Genomic DNA, 26,099 nt, shown 5'->3' on the forward strand with positions numbered 1-26,099 from the left:
ATTAGAAACCACCGAAAGCCCTACCACTAGAAAAGATTATGACTTGGAGAAAATTATACAAGTCACGGATATTAGATTTTCTCATTCAGGCTATGTTTCCCAATTATAACCGCGTTGCCAAAATATCCCTAACGCTTGCGCGTTTTTGGTCCGCACACGTGGTGTAGCTATCTACGTCACACCACAGATAGTTGACATCATCCTGCTTATTACTACCCCGAAGCAGTCACAGGTTCTAGTTTGAAAAACAGCCGTTAAACTTTTTTACTGGTCGTAGGACCTCTTGTGAATCCGCACGGGTAGGCACCACCACCCTGCTTATTTCTGCCGTGAAGCAGTAATGCGTTTCGGTTTGAAGGGTGGGGCAGCCGTTGTAACTATACTGAGACCTTAGAACTTATATCTCAAGGTAGGGGGCCCATTTACGTTGTAGATGTCTATGGGCTCCAGTAACCACTTAACACCAGGCGGGCTGTTAGCTGGTTCACCCACCTAGGCAATAAAAAATAAAAACAATTGAGAATATGGCCTTATGTAGATATGAGAATTGAATATTAAAGAGATTGTTGAGACTCCTAGTTTTATAAAATGAATGAGACACGGCTTGCCCACTGAGTTTCTGGCCGGATTTTCTCAGTGGGTCGCGATTTTGATTCGGCGGTAGATTCTGCGAAGCACTGCTCTTGTTAGGACTAGTGTTAGCAAATTCCTTTAGGTTGAGCCCGTGAGCTCACCTAACCGTCAGGACGTAACTGGAATAACCTCATAGACTACCAGCGAATAGGTAAAAAGACACGGTGGTCAGCTAAGTGACTAAAGTATATTCGGATTAAAATGATTACAATTAAAAGCAACGTGCTCTATCGACAATCTTAAGATTGCCCGCAGTTTCGCTATAATATAAAATAATAGTAGACTTCGTAGTGCCTCAATCGATAAATAAAAGTCCTAAACGTTTGTATAAAATAAACTTAAAACAAACAAAAGGAATTCATTCGACGTTGGACACGTCTAAGGAAAAACAAAATTGTTTTATTTTTATTTAATTCCGAGCATTTTCATATTTATCCACCTTTTAAACCTTCTCTGGACTTCCACAAATAATTCAAGACCAAAATTAGCCAAATCGGTTCAGCCGTTCTCGAGTTTAAACGGACAGCAATTCATTTTTATATATATAGATAGATAGATAGATAGATAATAATAATAATAATAATAGTATAATTATCTCTTATACAATATACATTGGTAGGTAATATCCGTCCGTCCAATCAGTCCCTACAAGATCATATAAGAATAATACAATCAAATCAACCGAAGTGTAATCCTTGAACACGAACTAACAAACATTTCACAAGAATCATATTGATCGAATCCATCTCATTCATAAGTTAAATATTGTCTATTTTTGGATTTGTTAAACGAGAATGTCACCAGTGGATTTTCAGACGACGCGAGCGAATACCTTAAATGTTTAAGTGGATCGTGTATTTTTAAAGGTGCGATATTTTGAAGCGAATCTGAAATTGATTTTTTAAATTTATGGTAATTGCAAACAATAGACCTACGGATTTTAGTTATTTTCCGAATTTAACCAATTCTCGACTATCTACTGTGTTCTGCTAGTAATTTTTAATTTAATGAACACTGAAGTCGGTCATTAACACGTCAATTAAAGCATATATTATTTCATATGCTTTAAGAAGCATATTTCCTATGCTCTAAGAAATAGGATTCTGGAGCAACTTTTGATTCTATCTGATTCGGATTACTGGTAGAACCTCTTGTGAGTTCGTACGGGTAGGTACCATCACCCTGCCTGTTTCTGCCGTGAAGCAGTTTCGGTTTGAAGAGTGGAGTAGCCGTTCTAACTATACTGAGACCTTAGAACTCATATCTCAAGGTGACGGCATTTACGTTGTAGATGTCTATCGGCTCCTTAGCACTTAACACCAGGTGGGCTGTGAGCTCGTCCACCCATCTATGTAATAAAAAAAAAGGAATGGCCGCAGCGTCGTACCTGGTAATTTAACTGGCTGTTTCTTGTGTTCATCCTCACTGTCTTCTTCAGATGAGCTTGGGTCGATCATTTTGCTGTTTCTGAAACAAAATCAAACATTCATTTCATTCACTAGAAAATGTAGTTAAAATTCGCAAAAACTGTTTTTTTTTTTTTTTGCTTAGATGAGTGGACGAGCTCACAGCCCACCTGGTGTGAAGTGGTTACTGGAGCCCTTAGACATCTACAGCGTAAATGCGCCACCCATCTTGAGATATAAGTTCTAAGATCTCAGTATAGTTAAAACGGCTGCTCCACCCTTCACACCGAAACGCATTACTGCTTCACGGCAGAAATAGGTAGGGCGGAGGTACTTACCCGTACGGACTCACAAGAGGTCCTACCACCAGTAATTACGCAAATTATAATTTTGCGGGTTTGATTTTTATTACACGATGTTATTCCTTCACCGTGGAAGTCAATCGTGAACATTTGTTAAGTACGTATTTCATTAGAAAAATTGGTAACCGCCTGCGGGATTCGAACACCGGTGCATCGCTAGATACGACTGCACCGGACGTGCTTATCCTTTAGGCCACGACGACTTCAAAACATGTACATCTATGGACCTAACGATTTTATTTCTAACGCGTCTTTTTTTGCTAAGATTTATGAAGAAGAGCCATTTTGACCTTCTCCATAATTAAGTTTGCCGTTTGAGTAGACTATTAGTGGCAAGAAATGAAGCGGATAAATAAGTTATCTTGTTAGCCTGGTGGGCAAAAGCGCGTTACATATTTTTCCTTGAAGCAAAATGTAACTGATGACTACATTAGTGATTGTGGCTTTTAATTCCAGGTTTCACGATGGCTCCTCATTATTCAGTGAGATCTTTGTTCACTAGATGGGTATTATGGTTATATCTATGTTAAATTTTTAATTCAAAATGAATAAAATTTATTGCATTTACCCGGGATTAAGAGTACCGTTGATTCTGTCACTCTCTGATTCATAAACTATCTGACGATTCATGGATGCGTTGATACGTAAAATCACGAACCAGCGAATACAATGTCGTATTTATATTAGAATTATATCATGTATCGGACCTTAAGGCCTCATTCGCGCGGGAGTTTTTTTTGCGCGCGTTCAAATAGAACAGATGCATTACCTAATATATGTCAGCGGTTTTAAAACGCGACGCTTGTTTATCGCGCAGTGTTAAGGCTTCGTCAAACAGAACGCGTAATTAGCGCGCGTCATGGCGCTAAACTGACGCCGCGCTATGACGCCGAGCGAGATGTGTTGTACTACTATAAGTACGCAGCGCTCTGTCGCGGCTTAGGACGCTTTGACGTCAGGCGTTGTAATTTTTTACAAATTTTATTTTAGCGTCCGATTGAATGTGTATTAAAATACTAGATAATGCCCGAAAAAATTATATAAATAGTTAGAAAATACCCATGCTTATACAATGCCACATCTGAATCACTCGATTTCTTAATACTTTTAAATTTTCACACTGCTATCGATAGGCACTATGATTTGGCGAATGCGTTGCGTCAAGGAGCGTTGGACTCATCTAGTCAATTTGTGTGACATGAAAAGAGCGCGAGGTTAAGTACGCGTTCTGTTTGACGAAGGCTTTAACATTTTGTGCACTAAGCGTTTGGCGTTACAGAATACATCACATCGAGAACGTTATAAAAGCGCCAATGCCGAGTTTTAACGCAACGTTTTTAAAACGCCCGTGCGAATGAGGGCTAACCGGGCTATTATCCATGGCAAATGTATTTAATGTGTATCCCGATGTCAACTGACAGGCTCGTCCCGTTCCCTTGGGAGAGCGCCACCTGCACGCTGACCCTGGATTGTGTGCAATGCAAAATACCGTAATCAAACATTACTGTTCATAGACTGTCATCATTAACGTAATGACGTGTCGGTAATCAACGGTTCTACCACCGACTGTCTGGTTCACTCTGTATCTATACTAATATATAAATTTACAGTGGTTTTTACGGATGTTCCGTTATAACTACTGAACCATGCATCCGATTGACTTGAAACTTGGTATCCATTTAGAAAATACATGCACTTAATGGATAGGCTAATATTTATATGAGTGTTCGACTCCCTACACAAGTTGCGGGGACGTTAATGATTAGAATCTTTGTGGGGGTGAGAAATAATAATGGTAATTTTAAATGCCCAGCGAAGCGGATGGGTACATCTAGTCACTTATAATTTTATTACTGGTGGTAGGACGTCTTGTGAGTCCACACAGATAGGTATCACCACCCACTATTTCCATTTGCTTCTTTACAAAAGAGGGATGTTCGGAGTGCCGGTAATGTACAAGTAGTTCTACAAGGGACTTAAATTTTCTGTGTATTTTATTTATTAATTTATTTGAGAAACAACAGTACAAAACAAACATATAATATTTAAAAAATAGCTTAATCAATTACCAAACATGTTTCCACCCAGTAGAGAATGAACAAAGACAAAAAAAGGGAAGTTTAGAAATTGAAGTTTACACAAAAAAAAAAAAAAACAACAAAGGCAACGCAATACGCACATGTTATTATGTACAGCAACTTACACTAAAAAACTAAATAATACTCATCATCATTCCAAAATAGCATTTCTATTAGCATTAGAGAACTAAGTATCATACAACCTACAAGATCTACGGACAAAAGAGTTAGAAGCATATTTCGTTCGAACCGTGGACATGTCGAAGGTCTGTTTAGAACGCGCGGAAATACGACTACATATAAATGAAATCTTGGAAATATATAAACATTTTTGCCAGCATGTTTTCCATGGAGAGAGCTCTGAGTAATTGTTAGAGGTGTTCCCACATAAAATTTTTACTATCGCACCACCCACCATCAGAGCAGAGTTCATCCGTAATCTCTAAAACCAGTGTGTTCATCCACAGTGTGTCGTGTCTTTCAAATTGTCGGCATCAATGAGCGACAGTAACTATTTCTCATCAGGTGGGCCGTATATTTGTCTGCCAACATGGACTATCAAATTTACATGTTAAAAGGAAAGCTAAATCAGTATAAAATTAAATCATTAAACACAAATTGTAGTCGTCGTGGCCTAACAGATAAGACGTCCGGTGCATTCGTGTTGAGCGATGCACCGGTGTTCGAATCCCGCAGGCGGGTACCAATTTTTCAAATGCAATACGAACTCAACAAATATTCACGATTGACTTCCACGGTGAAGGAATAACATCGTGTAATAAAAATGAAACCCGCAAAATTATAATTTGCGTAATTACTCGTGGTAGGACCTCTTGTGAGTCCGCGCGGGTGGGTGCCACCACCCTGCCTATTTCTGCCGTGAAGCAGTAATGCGTTTCGGTTTGAAGGGCGGGGCAGCCGTCGTTACTATACTTGAGACCTTAGAACTTGTATCTCAAGGTGGGTGGCGCATTTACGTTGTGGATGTCTATGTTCAAATTCAAATTCAAATTCAAAATCATTTATTTCAACTTGGATGTCATCAAAAACACACTTGTTGAATGTCAAAATGTAAAAGAAAATGTTAACTCTACCACCGGTTCCAAAAAAAAGCCACAGTCCTGAGAAGAACCGGCGAAACAAACTCAGCGGGCTTATTTTGTTTTTTTTGGATTTGATCAAATATTTTCTTTTTTTTTTAAATAAGAAAACATATTTACATTATACGAAAAAACAAGTCAAAAAAATACAATTCAAATAAATAATAATAATAGTAATGAAAAATGAAAAGGCCAGAAGCGAACGCCTCATTCCCACGTAGTGCCATCTAGTAAAAAATCTTTAACTTTATAATATGCCTTGTTGCGCAAACGTTCCTTGACAGTTTTCTTAAATCTATGAACAGGTAGTAGTTGAACGTGGGCTCCAGTAACCACTTAACACCAGGTGGGCTGTGAGCTCGTCCACCCAACTAAGCAATAAAAAAAATAAAAAAAATAAATGACATAGCGTAGTTTAATACTCTAGAAAATGCTAAACAGAATTGACCGCGCAGTTTCAATGCACTTTGTAGAATAATTAATTAACATTCCCCTTCATTTACAAGTTGAGTGGAAAATTTAAATGTTAGAGTGGATTTTATAGTGAGCGTAAATCATTTACATAGTATCCTTGATGGCGATGTCGAACTGCAAGCTTTTAGCGACAAAAACGCGTTTAGGTACATGAGAGTTTCCTTTTTGGTGAATACAATGTAACTATGTACCTTGTAATAATATAACTTACTTAGAATGTGGGACGTTTGTGTGTACCCGTGCGGGCTCAAGATCCATCAGTAATTACGCAAATTAACAATGAAAAACGAAGAATGTTGATGATAGAATTTTACGTACGTGTTTTATATTGCATATATGCATATATCCGTGGATGGTTCCAGCCGGTTAAGCCGGTTTTAAAAATTTACGATATTTTAATATCCGGTTATGTGTCAGAGCATTGGCATTGTTTTTTTTTTATTGCTTAGATGGGTGGACGAGCTCACAGCCCACCAGGTGTTAAGTGGTTACTGGAGCCCATAGGCATCCACAACGTAAATGCGCCACCCACCTTGAGATATAAGTTCTAAGGTCTCAAGTATAGTTACAACGGCTGCCCCACCCTTCAAACCGAAACGCATTACTGCTTCACGGCAGAAATAGGCAGGGTGGTGGTACCTACCCGCGCGGACTCTCAAGAGGTCCTACCACCAGTATCTCCCTTTCAGCGAACACCTTTTAATACGAGGTAATCGTATAATAGCAACAATAAAATGCGACCGAACAGAATTTGAATTAAAAAATATACTTTCAGAGCCTTATCTCTGAGCCTGGGCGTTTGAAAGCCGAAAGAAACTACAAATGATACCAATAAGGTACCGGGAGTTGACATCGTGACCCAATTTACTCTTCCATTTGGCAACGGACCAGAAAAAAAGGAATTCAAAGCAAATCTCTCAATAAATTATTGAAGCCGGGAAAAGGAAAACATAAAGTCCTTTGTTTATTAAGGACGGGATTATTGTGAAGGAAGAACGAAAAACAAAAGGGACCCGAAGCGCTGAATCTTTTAGTTTAGGTACACGTTTTGTTATTTCGTTACGAATGTTACAATAACACGTTCTATTCTCGAAGGTACCATAGGGGGTGGATTTGGAAACGAACACATATGATGGATCTATGTACTCCTAATACGATAATAATAGCTCACGTTGTAAAAAGAAAATATGCGTCTCGGGACATCCGACAGAAGTGATAACATTAAGTAAATCTAAGTTAAACTATTTAGTATTGAATTTATTTAACTTGAGAAAAGCTTAGGTTATTACTTAAAATTTCTGTAATTTAATACATAATGACAACAAATCGTATTATAAATTTAAAAAGATATAAATATAAATATGTAGTTAGAAGTTACAAACGTTCGCTGTATCGCTACCGTATACGTGAGAGAGAGAGAAGCCAGATAGACTGGCGCCATAACGCGTTACGTAGCGAATCGGTTTACCCGAATGGGAAGTTTATCAATTCAAAACGTTTTAGCAATGATTTTTTATGACACGCAATGCACGCAGCATACCCGCGGAAATTACTCACTGAATGACTTTGCATTACATTGCCGTTTCCCAAAAACTAAATTCACGTAAATTAATTCATGATTAGCCACTTTTGTTACCGTTTCGGTTTCTGCTCTACAATTTAGATTTACATCATGAACTTTTCGTAAGCGCAGAGTCTGTGTGTGTTGTCTCGAATGAGCTGATACAAGATTGTGTCGTAATTAAAAAAAGAGTGACAGCTCCGGGAGTCCGTTGTTTTATCACGTTATTTTTTTTTCTTTTTTTTATTGCTTAGATATGTGGACGAGCTCATAGCCCACATCTCAGTATAGTTACAACGGCTGCTTCACCCTTCAAGCCGAAACGCATTACTGTTTCACGGCTGAAATAGGCAGGGCGGTGGTACTTACCCGTACGGACTCACAAAATGTCCTACTACCAGTATTTACGCAAATTATAATTTTGCGGGTTTCATTTTTATTACCGAAGGATTTTAATAAAGGTTTCCTACATAGTTATATACTAAAGCATTTTAAAGATCATTGGGCGTTTTTTACCCGCTTTTTTTAAAGTCGCGAACATAAACCAAAACACTTTTAAATCATAGTGCTTCCAATCATATTTAATATTATGTGGTTATTTTAATTCATAACAATGGGAAAATGGAAATAAAAGTAAAATGAAATTCATATTTTAAGTTGACTATTTGTCCTAATTACTAAATATGACCGCTCAGTAAGTTAAAATATCACTCCGTGGTATTTTCGTAAAGTCAACCTGACTGATATCCGATAAGTGGGTGTGCATGTTGCGGAGAGTTTATAAATATAATAAATGAGAATATAAATAGAGAAAATGAATTGGCTGATTACGTGATTCGAAACAACTTAAACAGGCAAAGAGTTGCATTCACGCCGATAGAGGCAAACAATCCCAAATTAAGAGATTTTCCACAATTAACTTACGACGAGCTATTTTTATTTACCTTGGGAATATACCATTTGAAATTGGCCAAATCTTATTGCCATGAACACATGCGGCCAAACGGAGTGTATATAATGGAATTATACCATCGCAGAGAGTTGGTAGAAAATAAAATATTAATACGAGGCAGAATACAGTCTCGTCACATAAGAGCAAAACGCTATTATACATATATACCTACTAATAAATCCGGCATTGCAAGGAAGACAAAGCCTCGAAGGGTATTACTGTTCCTGTATACACGGCCGCCGCACTGTAGGGAGTTGCGCGCACATCGCCAGTGTGGTATACTTTTTATCTTGGGCTATATATCAAGAAGAATTTCACGCACCTGCGGCGTTTTTAGACGAAACTCTTGTAGATTTGGATGCGGCAGAATAAAAGTAAAGAGAAAAACATGTTTTTTTTATTCCTTTTTTCCTCTTGAATTATTGCACAAAAAAGTAAAAAAAAATATATTTTTTTAATGTCCAGTTTCTCCTTATTCCCACGGCTCACAGATATGGGACCTATACCATTGTAAACTAGATTCAATTGCCTATCCACCAGACCTAATTTCATTTTTGTTCGCTGTAGGTAAGTGTCCCATACAAAGGTGCCCGATGTCCTTTGCCACGAGAAAATTTTAAAACTATAACATCGCACACATGCATATACAAACTAACGTACTAATTTCCAACGGACAAAAGTTTCTAGCGTTCTTATTAAAGAATCTTCCACCATCAATTTACTTTCTGATACTTCGCTCTCACTAAACGAGTTTGCCCTACTTCGTCGGATACCGGAGGGCGAAACTCTTAACGAAACAACACAAGACGTCCTTCTTTCGTGTACCATAAGAAAATCTCTTGATCTCACAAAAGGGTTCTTTAAGGTCCAGGTAAACCACAAACAACTTTACCTACTAGTTTGTTTTTTTTTAATTCGTAGATCACGAATATTACTGTGCATCTATTTATTATCTAGTCGTTACCGGTACTGACGTAGATCAATAATTTAATGACAATATTTAAAAAAAAAACGCGAAATTAAAACGGTAAAAGAAAATTTGTTTATGTTTAAAAATCGAAAAACTCTATTTACAGTGTTATTGTTATTGCGTATATTATTTAATAGGCTCTGCAGCAAATAATGTTTAACAGGTTAAGGACTGAGAATTTTTAGCGATCTTTGCCAAAAGTAATTAAATGCATATGGATAAAGAATTACTGAAATAAGCTATTCCTAATTTTAGTTTTTTGATTATGCAATTAAATTGCCGATTAGTCCCCCTTCAATATGTTATACCTACTAGCCTAGATTATCCATGGTGGTCCGAGTTTCTTACATATTCAATAGAAAACTTGTGGTCAGGGGTATACTAGGCAGGCGAATTGCGGTGGTCCCGAGGGACCGCTAATTTTGTTTTGGCAAAGTAATAGTATCCAACCACAGGGACCGCTCCGGTCCTTAACCTGTTATCTAAACAAAACTACATGGTAGTAATCAAAAAAGGGTCTTCAGAATACATACGTAGGGTATAATTTTAATTAATGTGGAGAGGTTCATGGCTTACCTAGTGTTAGTGCTTAGTATTACAGCAGACCACTGGTTTACCGCCTAAAACTTTTCGAATCCCGTTTGAAGATGCACATGACACTCGCGGAAAGCACCATCATCTGAATGGTTGGAACGTGGTAAATATTAAAGATATAAATATTCGCTGGCGAACGGTGCAATAGTTAAATGGAAAGGTTAGGATCTCAAACAATTCCTCAGAAAGCCTCTCATAAGACATACAATAAAAAACAGAGAGAGAACGGGTGTCCAAGCGATCCGTGAATCAGTATTATTGACAATTCGAAAGTAGTTTGAACAAAGCGGTGTGGTCCAATACTTCTCTGGTCTGTGAGTAGTTGGAATAGCCCCGTAGGCTACCAGCGATAAGATAGGGAAGAAAACAAAAGACACTTCGCAACAGCTCAGTCAAGTTTCTCCAGTTGATTACAATGATACGGATTTTCACGAATAACAATAAAATTAATCTACATCAAATTTAGAATGGAGTTAATCTACATCTACAATCAAATGAGAAATTAAAGTTAAAGTAAAAAGCGTTTGTTTTTCTAACATTAAAATACGATAACGAAAACCAAAATTAGCATATTTCTTTTTTGTTTGATGATGAGTCATGAGCATCGCTTATGTGCCCCAGCAATGTCCAGCCAAGGTGCTTACTTAAATCATATAAAATTATGTTTTAAAAAGTGAGAGTTTTTTTTTTTTGATAATATTGGCCACATAAATTAAATTAGTACCCATAAATAATAAAAGTCATGTCGAAGGAAGCAGTTGCGTGTTTCAGTGAAAAAAAAAAGAAATGTTCGTGACTGCATTGCGTGCTCAAGTTGTATCTACAATCAATACATTTTATGAATGTCAACTTTTTCATTTTAATTTCTATTCGCCGGTGTATTTATTTGTATTTTTTTTTTATTCCTGAGATGGGTGGACGAGCTCACAGCCCACCTGGTGTTAAGTGGTTACTGGGGCCATAGACATCTACAACGTAAATGCCGCCATCCACCTGAGACTTGATTTCAAAGTATCCGTTTTTACAGATAAGGACTGCCTTACCCTTAAAAAAATCGAAGCGCATTACTGCTTCATGGTAGAGATAGGCCAGGCGGTGGTACCTACTCGTGTGGTTCCACAAGACCTCTATAACACTAGTCAGTATGAAAAGGAAATAAATGCATTAATAGTGGTCGCAGAAATTGAATGCGCGCACTAAGTAAGGTTTTTCTCCGCCAAACAGGTACAATCCCTGTAATATCACTATTATTAAGCGCCCTTTGGTAAGTGATAAACAATCCATATCTTCTAAGTTGAGATTACGTAACTGATAACTTGAATCACTTTTATCTAACAATAAATCTTTGTTCGCTTTGATAAATCGCTCGTAAAGTAAGTTTAATGCACGAAACAGTAAAATTTTTTGAAAATTATATAATTAGCGTAACAATGATTTAAAAACTATTAATAACTAAAGAGCCCAACAACTTCGAATTGTTTTCGGAATTGTTGTCTATTTCGATAAAGCGGCACGACACGAGAGCCCTCTCATCGTGGCCGCTGGTAACTACATTCCCGATTCTGCGGACCGAATGGTAAACAGTCGACGTCGCCCAAAACACGTCATTTCGGATCCTCCCGATCCACTAACGGTGCTTTTAGGTACCCCAAGCACCGGTCATCGTTCTCATCGAGCCCCTCGGCTGCGACGAAGGGCTCGGTGTGTAAATTACCCCAAAGACACAGCCCACCGAGTTTCTCGCCGGATATTCTCAGTGGGTCGCGTTCCGATCCGGCGGTAGATTCTGCGAAGTACGGCTCTTGCTAGGATTCGTGTTAGCAACAACGTCAAGTTTGAGCCCCGTGAGCTCACCTACTCGCGCGGTGATGCTGATATGGTCTCCCAAGACCATCAGCTTAGGTAGGAAAAAAAAATGTTTTCGGAATTCCAAAGTTATTCGAAAAAGCAGCAAACGCAATAGTGCGGACGATCTAATGGAACGGGTTCTCCGAATACAAAAGGAGCACGTGATGTCAGCTAATTGAGCCATACACATACAAACTGCGCTGGTTCGCGTAGTCGGCGTATTTTTTTTTTAGACAAATTATTTTCTTTGCAATAAAGGTAAAAAATAACATTCGCCGCAATTAAGTTGACATTTGCTGCAGTTATAAGGTTGCACATTTTGTCATACGAGGGCGGCACTGAAAATTTCGGGAATTAACGAAGTGACACAACATTACTATTTAAAAATGTATTTATTGCTTTTCGAAGTATTCTCCGCGAAACTTGACACATTTTCCATACGATGGAACCAATCATTGAAGCAACCATTCCATTCGGAAGTTGGGGTCTCCAAAATGGCCGTTTTGTAGGCGTCCACAGCTTCTTCAGGTGATGAAAATCTCTGTCCACGCAATTTATTCTTTATTTTAGGGAAAGTATAGAAATCATTAGGGTTTAGGTGAGGGCTGTACGGCGGATGGTCTAATAATTCTATGTTTTCTTGCTCTAAAAACTCTTTTGTTCTGTGCGCGATGTGAGAACTCGCATTGTCGTGATGGAGGATGATGCGGCGGTTGCAGTTCTCTTTACGGAGTTCAGAAACGACCTGTGGCAAACAAATGCTAGTATACCATTCTGCATTAACCGTTCTTTGTCCCTCAAGAGGAATAGTCGTAACATGGCCGGTTTTGGAGACAAACGTGGCCACCATTTTTTTGCAACACTCCGTGAACGAACAATTTTTGTTGGCTTTAACTCATTTTCGAACACCCAAACTCGTGACTGGTTTTTTGTTTCGAGTTCGTACGCGTATATCCAGGATTCGTCACCTGATACAATGTTGTATACAGCATTTGAGGATCCTGCGTGGAATCTTTCGAGAGTTCTGACGCACCAAGTAACGCGAGCTGCTTTTTGCTCTTCACAGAGCGAATGCGGTATCCATCGGGAAAACAACTTTTTTACACCTAATTGTTCATGCAAGATTATTTGTATTTGACTCATGCCAATATCTAAAGTTGCCTGAATTTCGCGGTATGTCACATGTCGATCTTCCTCAATCAGCTTACGCACAGCATCAACGTCTTCTTGGGTGACTGCAGTTTTTGGACGACCTTGACGGGGATCATCACTGAGCTTGACACGTCCACGTTGAAACTCAGCAAACCAGCGATAAATTGTGGTTTTGGATGGGGCTCCATCACCAAATGCAGAAATCATCCGGTCAACACACTGTTTTTGTGTTAAACCACTTCGAAAGTCATAATAAATCATCGCTCTTGAATTTTCTCGAGTCAATTCCATTTTCTCAACGACTAAACAAGTTTGACAAAACCTCGTGACAAGACCGAGAATCTTTTTTTAATATGACATTTTAGGAAGATTTTAATATGACAGGAACAGTGGAAATATTCCATTCCCGATACTTTTAGGGCAGCCTAGTATTCATTGTTCGAAATGAATTGAATGAATATGTTATTGTCTATATTGTTCTGGCGGTTTAACTGAATGAATGGACTAGCCGTACTTTTGTTATATAAATCCTGAGCTATCATCGAAGAGTTGAAAGAGTTAATAAATTAATTTTTGTATCAATTTATAAACTACAACTTCTTTAGAATCATTTTAAAAATATTAATGGGATCTACAGTCAGTAGAGTACGCAGCCAAGTTGTAGTTTGAATACCGGTTGTGGGAAATTCTGTATAAACATAAAAGTTTATGTTATTATATCCCTATACACTCCGAAAAGAAAAGACTGATATCGAGGATTTTATCGGAAAATCTTCAAATTAGCCTAGTTTAGCTAACTAAAATAAACAATAAATAAATACGTAATTGTAGATAGATAATATAATACTACATCTACTAGAGACCCAAATCTAATTTATTATAATGGCACAGAATTATATTGTCTTTGATGAAAGAACGACATCTAAATACCGGACTATAACTAATCTCCCGTAACTATGGAACAATCAATTATATTGTAATGACGTGCTTCACTACGATGCTTGATTTATCATCGGCTAAAGCCCACATCGATTACCCAATTAGTGGCAATTTAGACCGTAATGCGTTTGTAATATGAAAGTTACGGAAACACTTATCGACTTATTATGATTTGGCAGTTTTCACAAAGTCCCCGTTTGTTTTGTTCCATGTTTTTGTATTTGATAAGAACGATAGTTGGTAAGAACGCGCCTCTCACAGAATAGTTGGGGAATTAAATAATTTGCACAACAAGTATTCTCTGGAAGTTTTTGCTGGCACTGTTGACAGTTTTAGACGAGAAGTCTACAATCTTGCTTAATGAGATTTTTCAATTAAGTAATAGCGTATTTAGTAGTAAATGTGTAATAACGTAAGGTCTTCATGTAATTGTTATAAAAAAAATTTTTTTATACAACTAACCGCTTTTTTCAATACATGCAGTCGGTACCTGTAATTGTGTTAGCATTTAGTGTGAGATCAATGTATATGATACCTGTAATGTTCTGTGCTGATGTGTAGCATGGGTACCCAATAAATAAAAAAATAAAAAATATATTTATATTATGGGAATCATTCGGATGAATTTTCGGGTTAATCTTTTTTTCTAAGCAACATAGGAATTACCAATGGGGGCGTAGTCCCATGCGCTGGTCTGATCAAAATAAGGCTATATTGGACTCGCAGAGGACAGGAAAGAATGAAGGAGCATAGCCCGAACAAATGTACTCCGCAAAGGTCACGACCCTCAGCCTTGAGGACGCGATGCGGGAGGAGAACACCCGGCTTATTATTGGTATCTAAATTGTTTCTTTTCCCGAAATGTTTCGATTCCCATTTAATATCTGTATCTATGTTATGATTATGAATATTATACGATTAGGAATTTTAATACTGGTGGTAGGATATCTTGTGAGTCCGCGCGGGTAGGTACCACCGCCCTACCTATTTCTGCCGTGAAGCAGTAATGCGTTTCGGTTTGAAGGGTAGGGCAGCCGTTGTAACTACACTTGAGACCTTAGAACTTATATCTCAAGATGGCGCATTTACGTTGTAGATGTCTATGGGCTCCAGTAACCACTTAACACCAGGTGGGCTGTGAGCTCGTCCACCCATCTAAGCAATAAAAGATATATATATGACTCATATGTATGTATAAGTATCGGTGTTCGAGGTCTGGTTGAACATATTCTTGTTATTGTGTTTCCGACATCCACAGCACATTGGGATATTGTAGCGCATATCAATATATTTTGCCATTTTAATTATTAGTAGAAACAGCAACCTAATTTTATTAGTCTGATAATTTTGGTGTTTTTTGGTATTTAAGGTTTGTTTTTTTTGTTTTAAGGTCAGCTAAAGTTGACCCTGGAGTGAAGGTAACCATGGCCAATAAATCTTGGACTTAAAAAGCCCTTTCTTCATATCAAGCATCAAATAATTTTCCGTTAGTTTATTTATTTCTCCCAAAAATCAACACGTTATCACCGGAATACTTAAACACTAAATACAAGATAGCGTTATAACTAGCAATTTTTATAACGAATGCTTTCGTTATTTTAGGCAGAATAGCCCCTAATTACGTGCAGTTAAGGTCCAATTGCCGTTAAATCGAATTGAAGTGGACATTTGGGTCAGTAATTAGATTCTGTAGGGGCGAGCAGATAATTAGCCTTACTCAGATTGGAAATGTGAAGGTTTATATCTTTGTTACTCATCGACTGAAAGGATTTACTTGAAACTGCGTAGATATAGTTCATAGCTACCATTAACACATCAAATACGATAGCTTATTTGGTGTTTATTGGTTCTCTTTTCCATAGACTTACAAATCTATTGGAATATAAATAAAGCAGCTACAAGCAACACTTGATGCCGCGCATGCCGGGCCGGAGATATTATTATGCAACGTGTCTCGTTATGTCTAAATAAAAAAAAATAACTATACGACGTAACTGCGGGCGGAGGAGTATGAAATTTTCCACACTTATAGAGAATATAGAGAAGAAGTGCACAAAGCTAATTTTTTTTTTAATTAATGCATAAAAGATACATTAAATCAATAAAGAAAACATTACACACACTACAGGAACAGGGTTCCGTCTTCATGGAAGACTGTCATGTCCACCCTATTCCCAAGAAGGGTGACCGGTCGGACCCATCGAGCTATAGGCCCATTACGATAACTTCCTTGCTTTCCAAGGTGATGGAGCGAATAATAAATATACAACTCCTGAAGTATCTTGAAGATCGCCAGCTGATCAGTGACCGACAGTACGGTTTCCGTCACGGTCGCTCAGCTGGCGATCTTCTTGTATATCTTACTCACAAGTGGGCTGAAGCCTTGGAGAGCTAGGGCGAGACAAGGGAACGCCTGGACAAAGGCTTTTGCTTTATAAAGCACAAGTCCGGCCTCGCTTGGAGTACTGCTCCCATCTCTGGGCCGGGGCTCCCAAATACCAGCTTCTTCCATTTGACTCAATACAGAGGAGGGCCGTTCGGATTGTCGATAATCCCATTCTCACAGATCGTTTGGAACGTCTGGGTCTGCGGAGGGACTTCGGTTCCCTCTGTATTCTGTACCGTATGTTCCATGGGGAGTGTTCTGAGGAATTGTTCGAGATGATACCGACATCTCGTTTTTACCATCGCACCGCCCGCCACCGGAGTAGAGTTCATCCATACTACCTGGAGCCACTGCGGTTATCCACAGTGCATTTCCAGAGATCTTTTTTGCCACGTACCATCCGGCTATGGAATGAGCTCCCCTCCACGGTGTTTCCCGAGCGTTATGACATGTCCTTCTTCAAACGAGGCTTGTGGAGAGTATTAAACGGTAGGCAGCGGCTTGGCTCTGCCCCTGCCATTGTTGACGTCCATGAGCGACGGTAACTACTCACCATCAGGTGGGCCGTATGCTCGTCTGCCTATACGGCAATTAAAAAAAAACATACCATGTATTTGACGCACAGGCATGCATACTATTTATTGTCAAACTTTTGTTCTTGACGTCTGTTGTCATATTGAGAATAGATTAAATATTGTTTGTCTTTGTTAATATTTTTTATAGTGTAGTCTTGGCGAAATTTGTGATTATAGAAGTATAAAATACAATCATAATAGTATACAAACTTACAATTCCAATTGATTATAGTCGAATTTCGTATACTGCGGGACCTCTAGTTCTATTAAAACAAACAAACAAGTTATGAGTCGTTGAAACAGACAAGATTTAAACACAATTACATTCCAAATTGCTCAACGAAGGTGAATGGTTAAAAGCTCAATTTATAATTCTGCGACAGCTGTTATGTGACCAATTGAAATTATTGCTATGACCCAACCTTCTTCAGACGAAATTTGGGGAAAGCTCTCAGTGCTAGGTAGTGACTCGTCTTTACCCCTGGCTTTGCTGAATCCATAAGTGAAGGTCACTTTAAGGGCCATAGGTTCGTCTGATGGAAATAAATAAAACTTCGAATTTAGGTCTTAATGTAAGCAACGGTGTTTATGTTCTGTTGTCCATGTTTTCCGGTAATCACGTGGCGGTAGCCATCACAGAACACAAGATATTTGACAGATGCCTGAATCTCGCTTACGACATTTTCAAGATAAGCTTGCATATATACAATTTCCGAACAATAACATTCGGACCGTCGCGTCGCCGCGTCGGTCTACCGAGCAAATATCATCCGCTCGGTGGAAGATCTTCCCTTTGTCGTATATCTACAATCATAAGCTGGCCATATTGGAATGGCCGTGAACCGATCCAATAATCTAACGCGGTTCATGAATATGGCAAAACATTTCTCCAAAATGATACAAATTATAAACTAGTGATGCGAAGGCCCCATAGTGCTGTAAGCGTGATCATTGTTCCAAAAAGAAAAGAAAAAAAATGAATCATCGTGACGTCACAATTATGTTTCGGTGTTACAAAAACCAAAGAGTTTTATAACAAGTAGAGGTTGCCCAAACTACATAATTAAATTTACTACGAAAGCTGGAGGACATCAAAAAATTGTTTTTTCAAAAACCAAATACTTTTCGGGAATTCCCCCAATAATAGTCAAAGATAGCTTCACTTTTAAACGATGTCACGGGAATGGAATGTTACAAGATTAAAAATAAATTATATCAAATATTGATTATATGTTTTGACAAAGAATCTTAATAACCAAACTATTACATCCAAATTATTTTCTGATTAAAAAATGCGTCGCGGGCCCCATGCAGTCTGCGGTCTGCCACCTTGGTACAACCGCTGCCCCACCCTATGCCAAAATTCTTCATGACAGTTCCGCCCTACAATCGATCATCAAATTATAAAAGATATTAATACGTGAAGCAAAAACTTTGTATCCCTTTTTAAGAAAATTGCGCGAACGGAGGAGTATGAAATTATCCACACTTATAGAGAATATAGAGAAGAAGTGCACAATGCAATTTTTTTTTTAAATAATGCATAAAAGATACATTAAATCAATAAAGAAAACATTACACACACTACATACCATATATTTGACGCACACACGCATGCATACTATTTATTGTCAAACTTTTGTTCTTGACGTCTGTTGTCAAATTGAGAATAGAATATGGTTTGTCTTTGTTAATATTTCTTATAGTGTAGTCTTGGCGAGATTCGTGAATATAGAAGTATAAAATACAATCAAAATAGTGTACAAACTTACAATTCCAATTAATTATAGTCGAATTTCGACTACTGCGGGACCTCTAGTAAAAGATAAAAGAGTGAACCACACAATTCATAGAGCCGTTCATTACCGACACGTCATTACATTAATGATGATAGTCCGCGTACAGTAATGTTTTATCACGGTATTTTGCATTGCACACAATCCAGGGTCAGAGTGCAGGTGACGTCATCTCAAGGGAACACGGGGCGAGCCTGTCAGTTGACATCGGACCACATCTGATTGTTGTACATTCGTCCGCGACCACGAAAACTGTGCAGTAATCGAAAACTCGTAAACAATATAATGTCAATAAAAAAGCCGTAAAAGCAGTTTGAACTAAATTGTTTCTAAGCGTATTATGTATATTTGGTTTATGTAGTCCAATTAAAAACTGGCTTTACCTTTAAAACGTTTATTGGTTGAATAATAAAAGTAATCCATAGACACAGCATATTGAGTTTCTCGCCGGATCTTTTCAGTGGGTTGTGATTCCGCTCTCGCTAGGGCATTCTCTCAAGCTAAGCCCGGGCTCACCTACCCGTCCGGTCGTAGCTGAAATAGCCTCTTACGCTACCAGTGAATAGGTGGGTTAAACAAACAAACGTAAGCCGATTGTAGAATGTGGGTGTCCGTGGTTTCGACGTATATCAGATATTAATTTACATTTATCTAAGCATTCTTAAGACTTTATTGTTTAATGAATTTTAAATATTAACACTTGTAGTTCTTTTGAGAGAAAAAAACAAGACACAACCCACAAACATTTTCTATCGTAAACCTTGAACTCCGGGCGGAAGTAGGTTGATCGTATCTATCGGTACGGGCGTATAGATGGGATAAACTAAGTGTACAAGAAACTCAACATCGTTGGAACCTCTGGGTCTACAGAGGGACTCCAGTTCTCTCTGTATTTTGTACCATATGTTCCACGGGGAGTGCTCTGTAAATTGTTTGAGATGATCCCACAATCTCGTTTTTACCATCGCACCCACCCCCGATTACTCTTTTTAGTCAATCCATACCCTGGGCCAGGAAGGTCAAGTACCTGGGCGTTACCCTGGATGCATCGATGACATTCCGCCCGCATATAAAATCAATCCGTGACCGTGCCGCGTTTATTCTCGGTAGACTCTACCCCATGATCTGTAAGCGGAGTAAAATGTCCCTTCGGAACAAGGTGACACTCTACAAAACTTGCATAAGGCCCGTCATGACTTACGCGAGTGTGGTGTTCGCTCACGCGGCCCGCACACACATAGACACCCTTCAATCTCTACAATCCCGCTTTTGCAGGTTAGCCGTCGGAGCTCCGTGGTTCGTGAGGAACGTTGACCTACACGACGACCTGGGCCTCGAATCTATACAGAAATACATGAAATCAGCGTCGGAACGGTACTTCGATAAGGCTATGCGTCATGATAATCGCCTTATCGTAGCCGCCGCTGACTACTCCCCGAATCCTGATCATGCAGGAGCCAGTCACCGTCGACGCCCTAGACACGTCCTTACGGATCCATCAGATCCAATAACCTTTACACTAGACGCCTTCAGCTCTAGGAGCAGGCTTAGGGACCTCGGTAACCGTACTCGTCGAACTCGACAAAGAGTTCGCCGTGCAACCTAACCCATGAATCAGCTCGCTGAGTTTCTCGCCGGATCTTCTCAGCGGGTCGCGATTCCGATCCGGTAGTAGATTCATTCGCGAAGCAGCTACTCTTGAGTTGTTAGGTCTCCTTCGGAGGCGCTCGGGCAGCTGTTAGCAAATCCCACCCCTCCTGGCTGAGCCTTTGCTCGCCCACCTGTCCTGGTGAAACTGGAAAGGCCTCCGGGCCACCAGTAATCCTTCAATAATAAAAAAAAAAAAAAAACCATCGCACCGCCCACCATCTGAGCACGTTCATTTAAAATACCTAGAACCACTACATTCATCTATAGTGCGTTATCCGAGATCGTCTCTGTCACGCATCATCCAGCTTTGGTTTACGGAGAATACTTAAGGTAGACTTCAACTTACCTCTGCCCCTGGCATTGTTGATGTCCGTGAGCGACAGTAACCACCTACCATTAGGTGGTAAGATCGTCAACGAGGCTAATAAAAAAATAAACCTCCAATAATTTGGTTGCCTCCTGTGCAATAACTAAAAGAATCAGTAAACTGGAATATGTTTATATTTTCTGTTCCATAATACGCTTTTAAAATGACTAGAGGTCCCGCAGTAGTCGAAATTCGACTATAATTAATTGTAATTGTAAGTTTGTACACTATTATGATTGTATTTTATACTTCTATAATCACAAATTTTGCCAAGACTACACTATAAAAAATATTAACAAAGACAAACAATATTTAATCTATTCTCAATTTGACAACAGACGTCAAGAACAAAAGTTTGACAATGAATAGTATGCATGCGTGTGTGCGTCAAATACATGGTATGTAGTGTGTGCAATGTTTTCTTTATTGATTTAATGTATCTTTTATGCATTATTTAAAAAAAAAATTGCATTGTGCACTTCTTCTCTATATTCTCTATAAGTGTGGAAAATTTCATACTCCTCCGTCCGCGCAATTTTCGTAAAAAGGGATACAAAGTTTTTGCTTCACGTATTAATATATAGATTCTCTCTTCATTTATCTTCTGTATTTCAAATGTATCTCTACCCTATTTCCTCGGTGATAATTTGACTTTCAAATTAGGCATTGTAGCGCATTTCGTGTAGGACATGAAATTGCCTTTTTATTGCCATTATAGGCGGTCTTATAGTATACGTTCTGGTAAATGATCACCGTCAATCATGAGCATCGGCGATTCTAGAGACACAGCCAAGCCGCTGCCTGTTTACCAGAGGGTTGGCGATGCTTGAACCGGTCATCGTTCTCGTCGAACCCGTCGCTTGCGACGAAGGGCTCGACGAGTACCTAAATTAACCCACAGACATAACCCACTGAGTTTCTCGGCGGATCTTCTCAGTGGGTTGCGTTTCAGATCCGGTGAAGCACGGCTCTAGCTAGGGTTCGTGTTAGCAACGCCGTCAGGTTTGAGCCCCTTGAGCTCACCTACTATTTAAGGTTACGCTGAAATAGGCTCTCAAGGCTATCAGCTTAGATAGGAAAAAAAAAGATGCTTGAACTGAAAGACTTAAAAAATACATTCAATTCTACAATCAATTCAATTCGACAATTAAAACTACTGCCACGGCTTAATCTAGTGATTTATTATATTTTCTAGGATATTTCCGATAATCCATAGAAAAAAGGAAAACTGTGTAAGCATTCGAAAAATTCAGAATTCATTTAATATGCTTGATAAAAACCGAAATTGAACACGCAAGTGTTGTAGTTTTAATTGTGTTTACGACTAACGAAAACTAAAGACAATTTAATCAAAATAATAATGTTATATTCCTGAAAAATGTAAATATATTATAACTGAAAAAAAACACATCAAACAGTCTCGTATTGACGCTACAAACGCTTACATGAAAGCCTAGAAATATTAATTAGCGAAGAGAAATAAATTAACCTTTCAGTATAACGGCTTCATTAAATATTGACGCGGGTACGGAAATATGACGTAAATACACAATTTATAATACTGCATGGTTACGCACAATGATCCCTTTAGCCTTTCGTTTTACACGATTGCAGAAGTTATCGCTGTTAACGGGAAATTAATTGCTTTTATCTATTCAATATCCATGCGTACAGCATTGCACATACACTTATATGTATTATTCTATGTATATTAGATTACATAAAGTCTACAGAGTGTTATACCTATAAATATCCTCGTTGAATATAAAAATAGACACAATCCAATTGTCTTTAAGTATTAACGAGTATTAATACTTATGTGAAGTTTAAAAAAGTATGAACTCACCCGAATCGACGGAAATGATGTTTTGTAACCAATTAAGTTTTCAAAATCCTTTAAACGCGTGCATAATTTTTTTTAGGTTTTTAAATAATAAAAAATCCTGCTAATATTTACTGTACTAGTTACGGATCCGTTCGTTTTTCACGATAGCACTGCCGCTCTGAGGGAAACGTCAGTTTTCAGTTTTGTCGCATTTATTTTGAGCATGCGCGTCGCAAGATGGCCGTCGACCGGTCGATAGCGGCCTCCTGATAATGCTATCACGAAGGCTGCGCCACCATGCCGGTATTGTGGCAACGGGGTAATGTATAAAAACGAGGTCATCACGTTTGTATCGATGCGTACTTCCTTGCCGCTGGGATGCCAGTCGAGAAAATAATTGGAAATTTACGACATTGCATATAATCTGTGGCGTGTTTCGCGCCAAAAGTTACCGATGCTCTATATTTGCTGAAGTTTCTCTGATGTAATTTTTCCTCAGTTTTATCTGTTGTTTATGAAGTGAGAATTAATTTAGGAACATTGCGATTTGAAATTCGATGAAACGGAAATGACTCTCGGAAACTCGAAAAACGTACAGCCTTGACCCAGTCTGTTCACGTAGGCCATTAGCAAGGAAATTAGAATGTCAAAAAATGTTCTGAACCGTTTTCCTTTTGATAAATCTATAAAAATGTAAATGAAAGAACTATTTGGATTCAGTTGTTCGTTTTTTTCCTTTCCGTTTTTTTATTAACCGTAGAAGACGACTTACCAGTAAGATACGTGAACATTATTAATCATAGGCAGAGGCATAGTCCAGAAATTGCCTATAAAATGTAATTGTCAAATTTCCCGCTAACCAAAGTCTATGGTTGGTCTATGTAACTAATCGCTAAACTTGTTTAATTTAAGTAGAATGAAACATTGTCATCGACTCGAGAAATTCCTTAGTCGTTATAATTTTAAAGTCGCTTAACAAATGGATTATATGTCGCATGTGTCCATTGTGTAATTGATATGCATTGCTCTTATGTTTTTTTTTTCATACACTCTTCGAGTACCAATAGTAATGAGTTTATCATGATACTCTGTACACACACGCTTCCTGGATGACTGGCAAAGAATGACTTGGCATTAATTTCACTAATGTACTTACTTTGACCGATTCGATGGCACAGGAGTGAGTTCCTCCTCGTTGTGCGAGGATCGATTGATTCAATTCCGGGCAAACGTTATAGTGTTGAACAGGCTTAATGGATCTTTGTCTGGGTGTTCAATATCTATACGTACATACATAATTATCTATTTTATTCCTACCTATGCTGATAGCCTTGAGAGGCTATTTCAGCTTCGCCTTAACGTATGGGTGAGCTCACGGGGCTCAAACCGGAAGTCTTGCGTGAAGTGCAAGCGACGGGTTCAGCGAGGATGGTGACCGGTGCTTGAGGTACATAAAAGCAACCTAACCTAACCTAAAAGCACCGTTGACCCTTTGACTGCCATGTAGCGTAGAGCACCGGTGACCTACACGGCAGTCAACGTGTCAATGGATCGGGAGGATCCGTAATGACGTGCTTAGGGCGACGTCGACTGTTTACCATTCGGTCCATAGGATCGGGTATGTAATTTCCGGCGGCCACGACAGGAGGGTTTTCGTGTCGTGCCGCCTTCTCGAAATGGCGCAATGATGCCGACTGTAAAAACTTACTGACTGAGTCAAGCTCCAGGTCATTATGGAGATCCACATTCCTTAGGAACCATGGTGCTCCGACGGCTATCCTGCAAAAACGGGAGTGAATGACTTGAAGGGGTTTTAAGCTAGTGCGGACCGCGTGAGCGAACACTACACTTGCATAGGTCATTATATAAGTTTTGTAGAGTGTGTCACCTTATTACGAAGGGACAATTGACCTCACTTTATAATTATCGAAGGTATATGTAGGTGTATGTATCAGTCTTTGGTTCCCATTTTCCATGGTTCATAGTATGGGAACTTAGATCATGTGCGGGTTGTTCTATTTACATAAGCAGCGGCTTGGCTATGCCCCTGGCATTGCTGAAGTCCATGGGCGACGGTAACCACTCTCCAAGAGCAAAAAAAAAAATATTTTTATTCTTTTGTTTCTCATCGAAAATACGCTCTTGTACAATTGGCTATTCTGGTACTATTATAATAACTAGAGGTCCCGCAGTAGTCGAAATTAGACTATAATTAATTGGAATTGTAAGTTTGTACACTATTATGATTGTATTTTATACTTCTATAGTCACAAATAAAATATTAACAAAGACAAACAATATTTAATCTCAATTTGACAACAGACGTCAAGAACAAAAGTTTGACAATAAATAGTATGCATGCATGTGTGCGTCAAATACATGGTATGTAGTGTGTGTAATGTTTTCTTTATCGATTTAATGTATCTTTTATGCATTATTTTAAAAAAAATATTAGCATTGTGCACTTCTTCTCTATATTCTCTATAAGTGTGGAAAATTTCATACTCCTCCGTCCGCGCAATTTTCGTAAAAAGGGATACAAAGTTTTTGCTTCACGTATAAATTTTTTTTTTTTTTTTTTTTTTATTGCTTAGATGGGTGGACGAGCTCACAGCCCACCTGATGTTAAGTGGTTACTGGAGCCCATAGACATCCACAACGTAAATGCGCCACCCACCTTGAGATACAAGTTCTAAGGTCTCAAGTATAGTAACGACGGCTGCCCCACCCTTCAAACCGAAACGCATTACTGCTTCACGGCAGAAATAGGCAGGGTGGTGGTACCCACCCGCGCGGACTCACAAGAGGTCCTACCACCAGTAATTACGCAAATTATAATTTTGCGGGTTTCATTTTTATTACACGATGTTATTCCTTCACCGTGGAAGTCAATCGTGAACATTTGTTGAGTACGTATTTCATTTGAAAAATTGGTACCCGCCGGCGGGATTCGAACACCGGTGCATCGCTCAACACGAATGCACCGGACGTCTTATCCGTTAGGCCACGACGACTACTCTTATCCGTTAGGCCACGACGACTACAAATATATAGATAATAATATATCTAGCAAACTCGCTGTGCACGTATATACAAAATGAAACTGCCACTTATAAGTACGTGTGTTTTCTTATCTATCTATAGAATCATGAAAACTGATATTTTTTAAACACACAAACAATGGCACAGGAGTCTATCGATATCTTAATTTGGGTTCTGCTATTCACCTTTAGACGTGCGCTCTGGCATGGCTGCTTAGAAATAGGCAGGGCTGTATTAACACTTAACACCATGTGGGTCGTGAACTCGTGCTCCAATCTTAAAAATAATATCGCAAATAGAGAGCTATAATTTCACTTATGAGATTCTTGTTAAAACTGAAGTGAGTTTGAGAAAATCCATTTTTAATGGGCAGTTTTTTTTTTTTGCTT

At 38.7% G+C, this 26,099-nt stretch overlaps 1 protein-coding gene and 1 pseudogene across 16 annotated transcripts in view; one reads left to right on the forward strand and one right to left on the reverse strand.

Annotated features, from left to right (window-relative positions):
* Cadps (calcium-dependent secretion activator 1) overlaps nt 1–22,950 on the reverse strand; it is a 72,392-nt gene extending 49,442 nt beyond the window's left edge. For 8 of the 16 annotated variants that reach the window (XM_089739866.1, XM_089739875.1, XM_089739864.1 and 5 more), the window contains exons 1-2: nt 22,690–22,950; nt 2,021–2,100 (exon numbers count right to left, since the gene is read on the reverse strand). In XM_089739866.1, coding sequence (XP_089595992.1) covers nt 2,021–2,090 — 70 coding nt within the window. In that variant the 5' untranslated portion in view covers nt 2,091–2,100; nt 22,690–22,950. The remainder of the gene's footprint in view (nt 1–2,020; nt 2,101–22,689) is intronic. The other 8 variants (XM_089739874.1, XM_089739868.1, XM_089739877.1 and 5 more) reach the window with 2 other exon arrangements.
* LOC149499493 (uncharacterized) lies at nt 7,241–8,953 on the forward strand (annotated as a pseudogene).
* Nucleotides 22,951–26,099: the final 3,149 nt, after the last annotated feature.

Source organism: Bombyx mandarina, chromosome A1, assembly GCF_030267445.1.
Source record: "Bombyx mandarina strain Sakado chromosome A1, ASM3026744v2".
In the NCBI taxonomy this organism is placed as follows: Eukaryota; Metazoa; Arthropoda; class Insecta; order Lepidoptera; family Bombycidae; genus Bombyx; species Bombyx mandarina.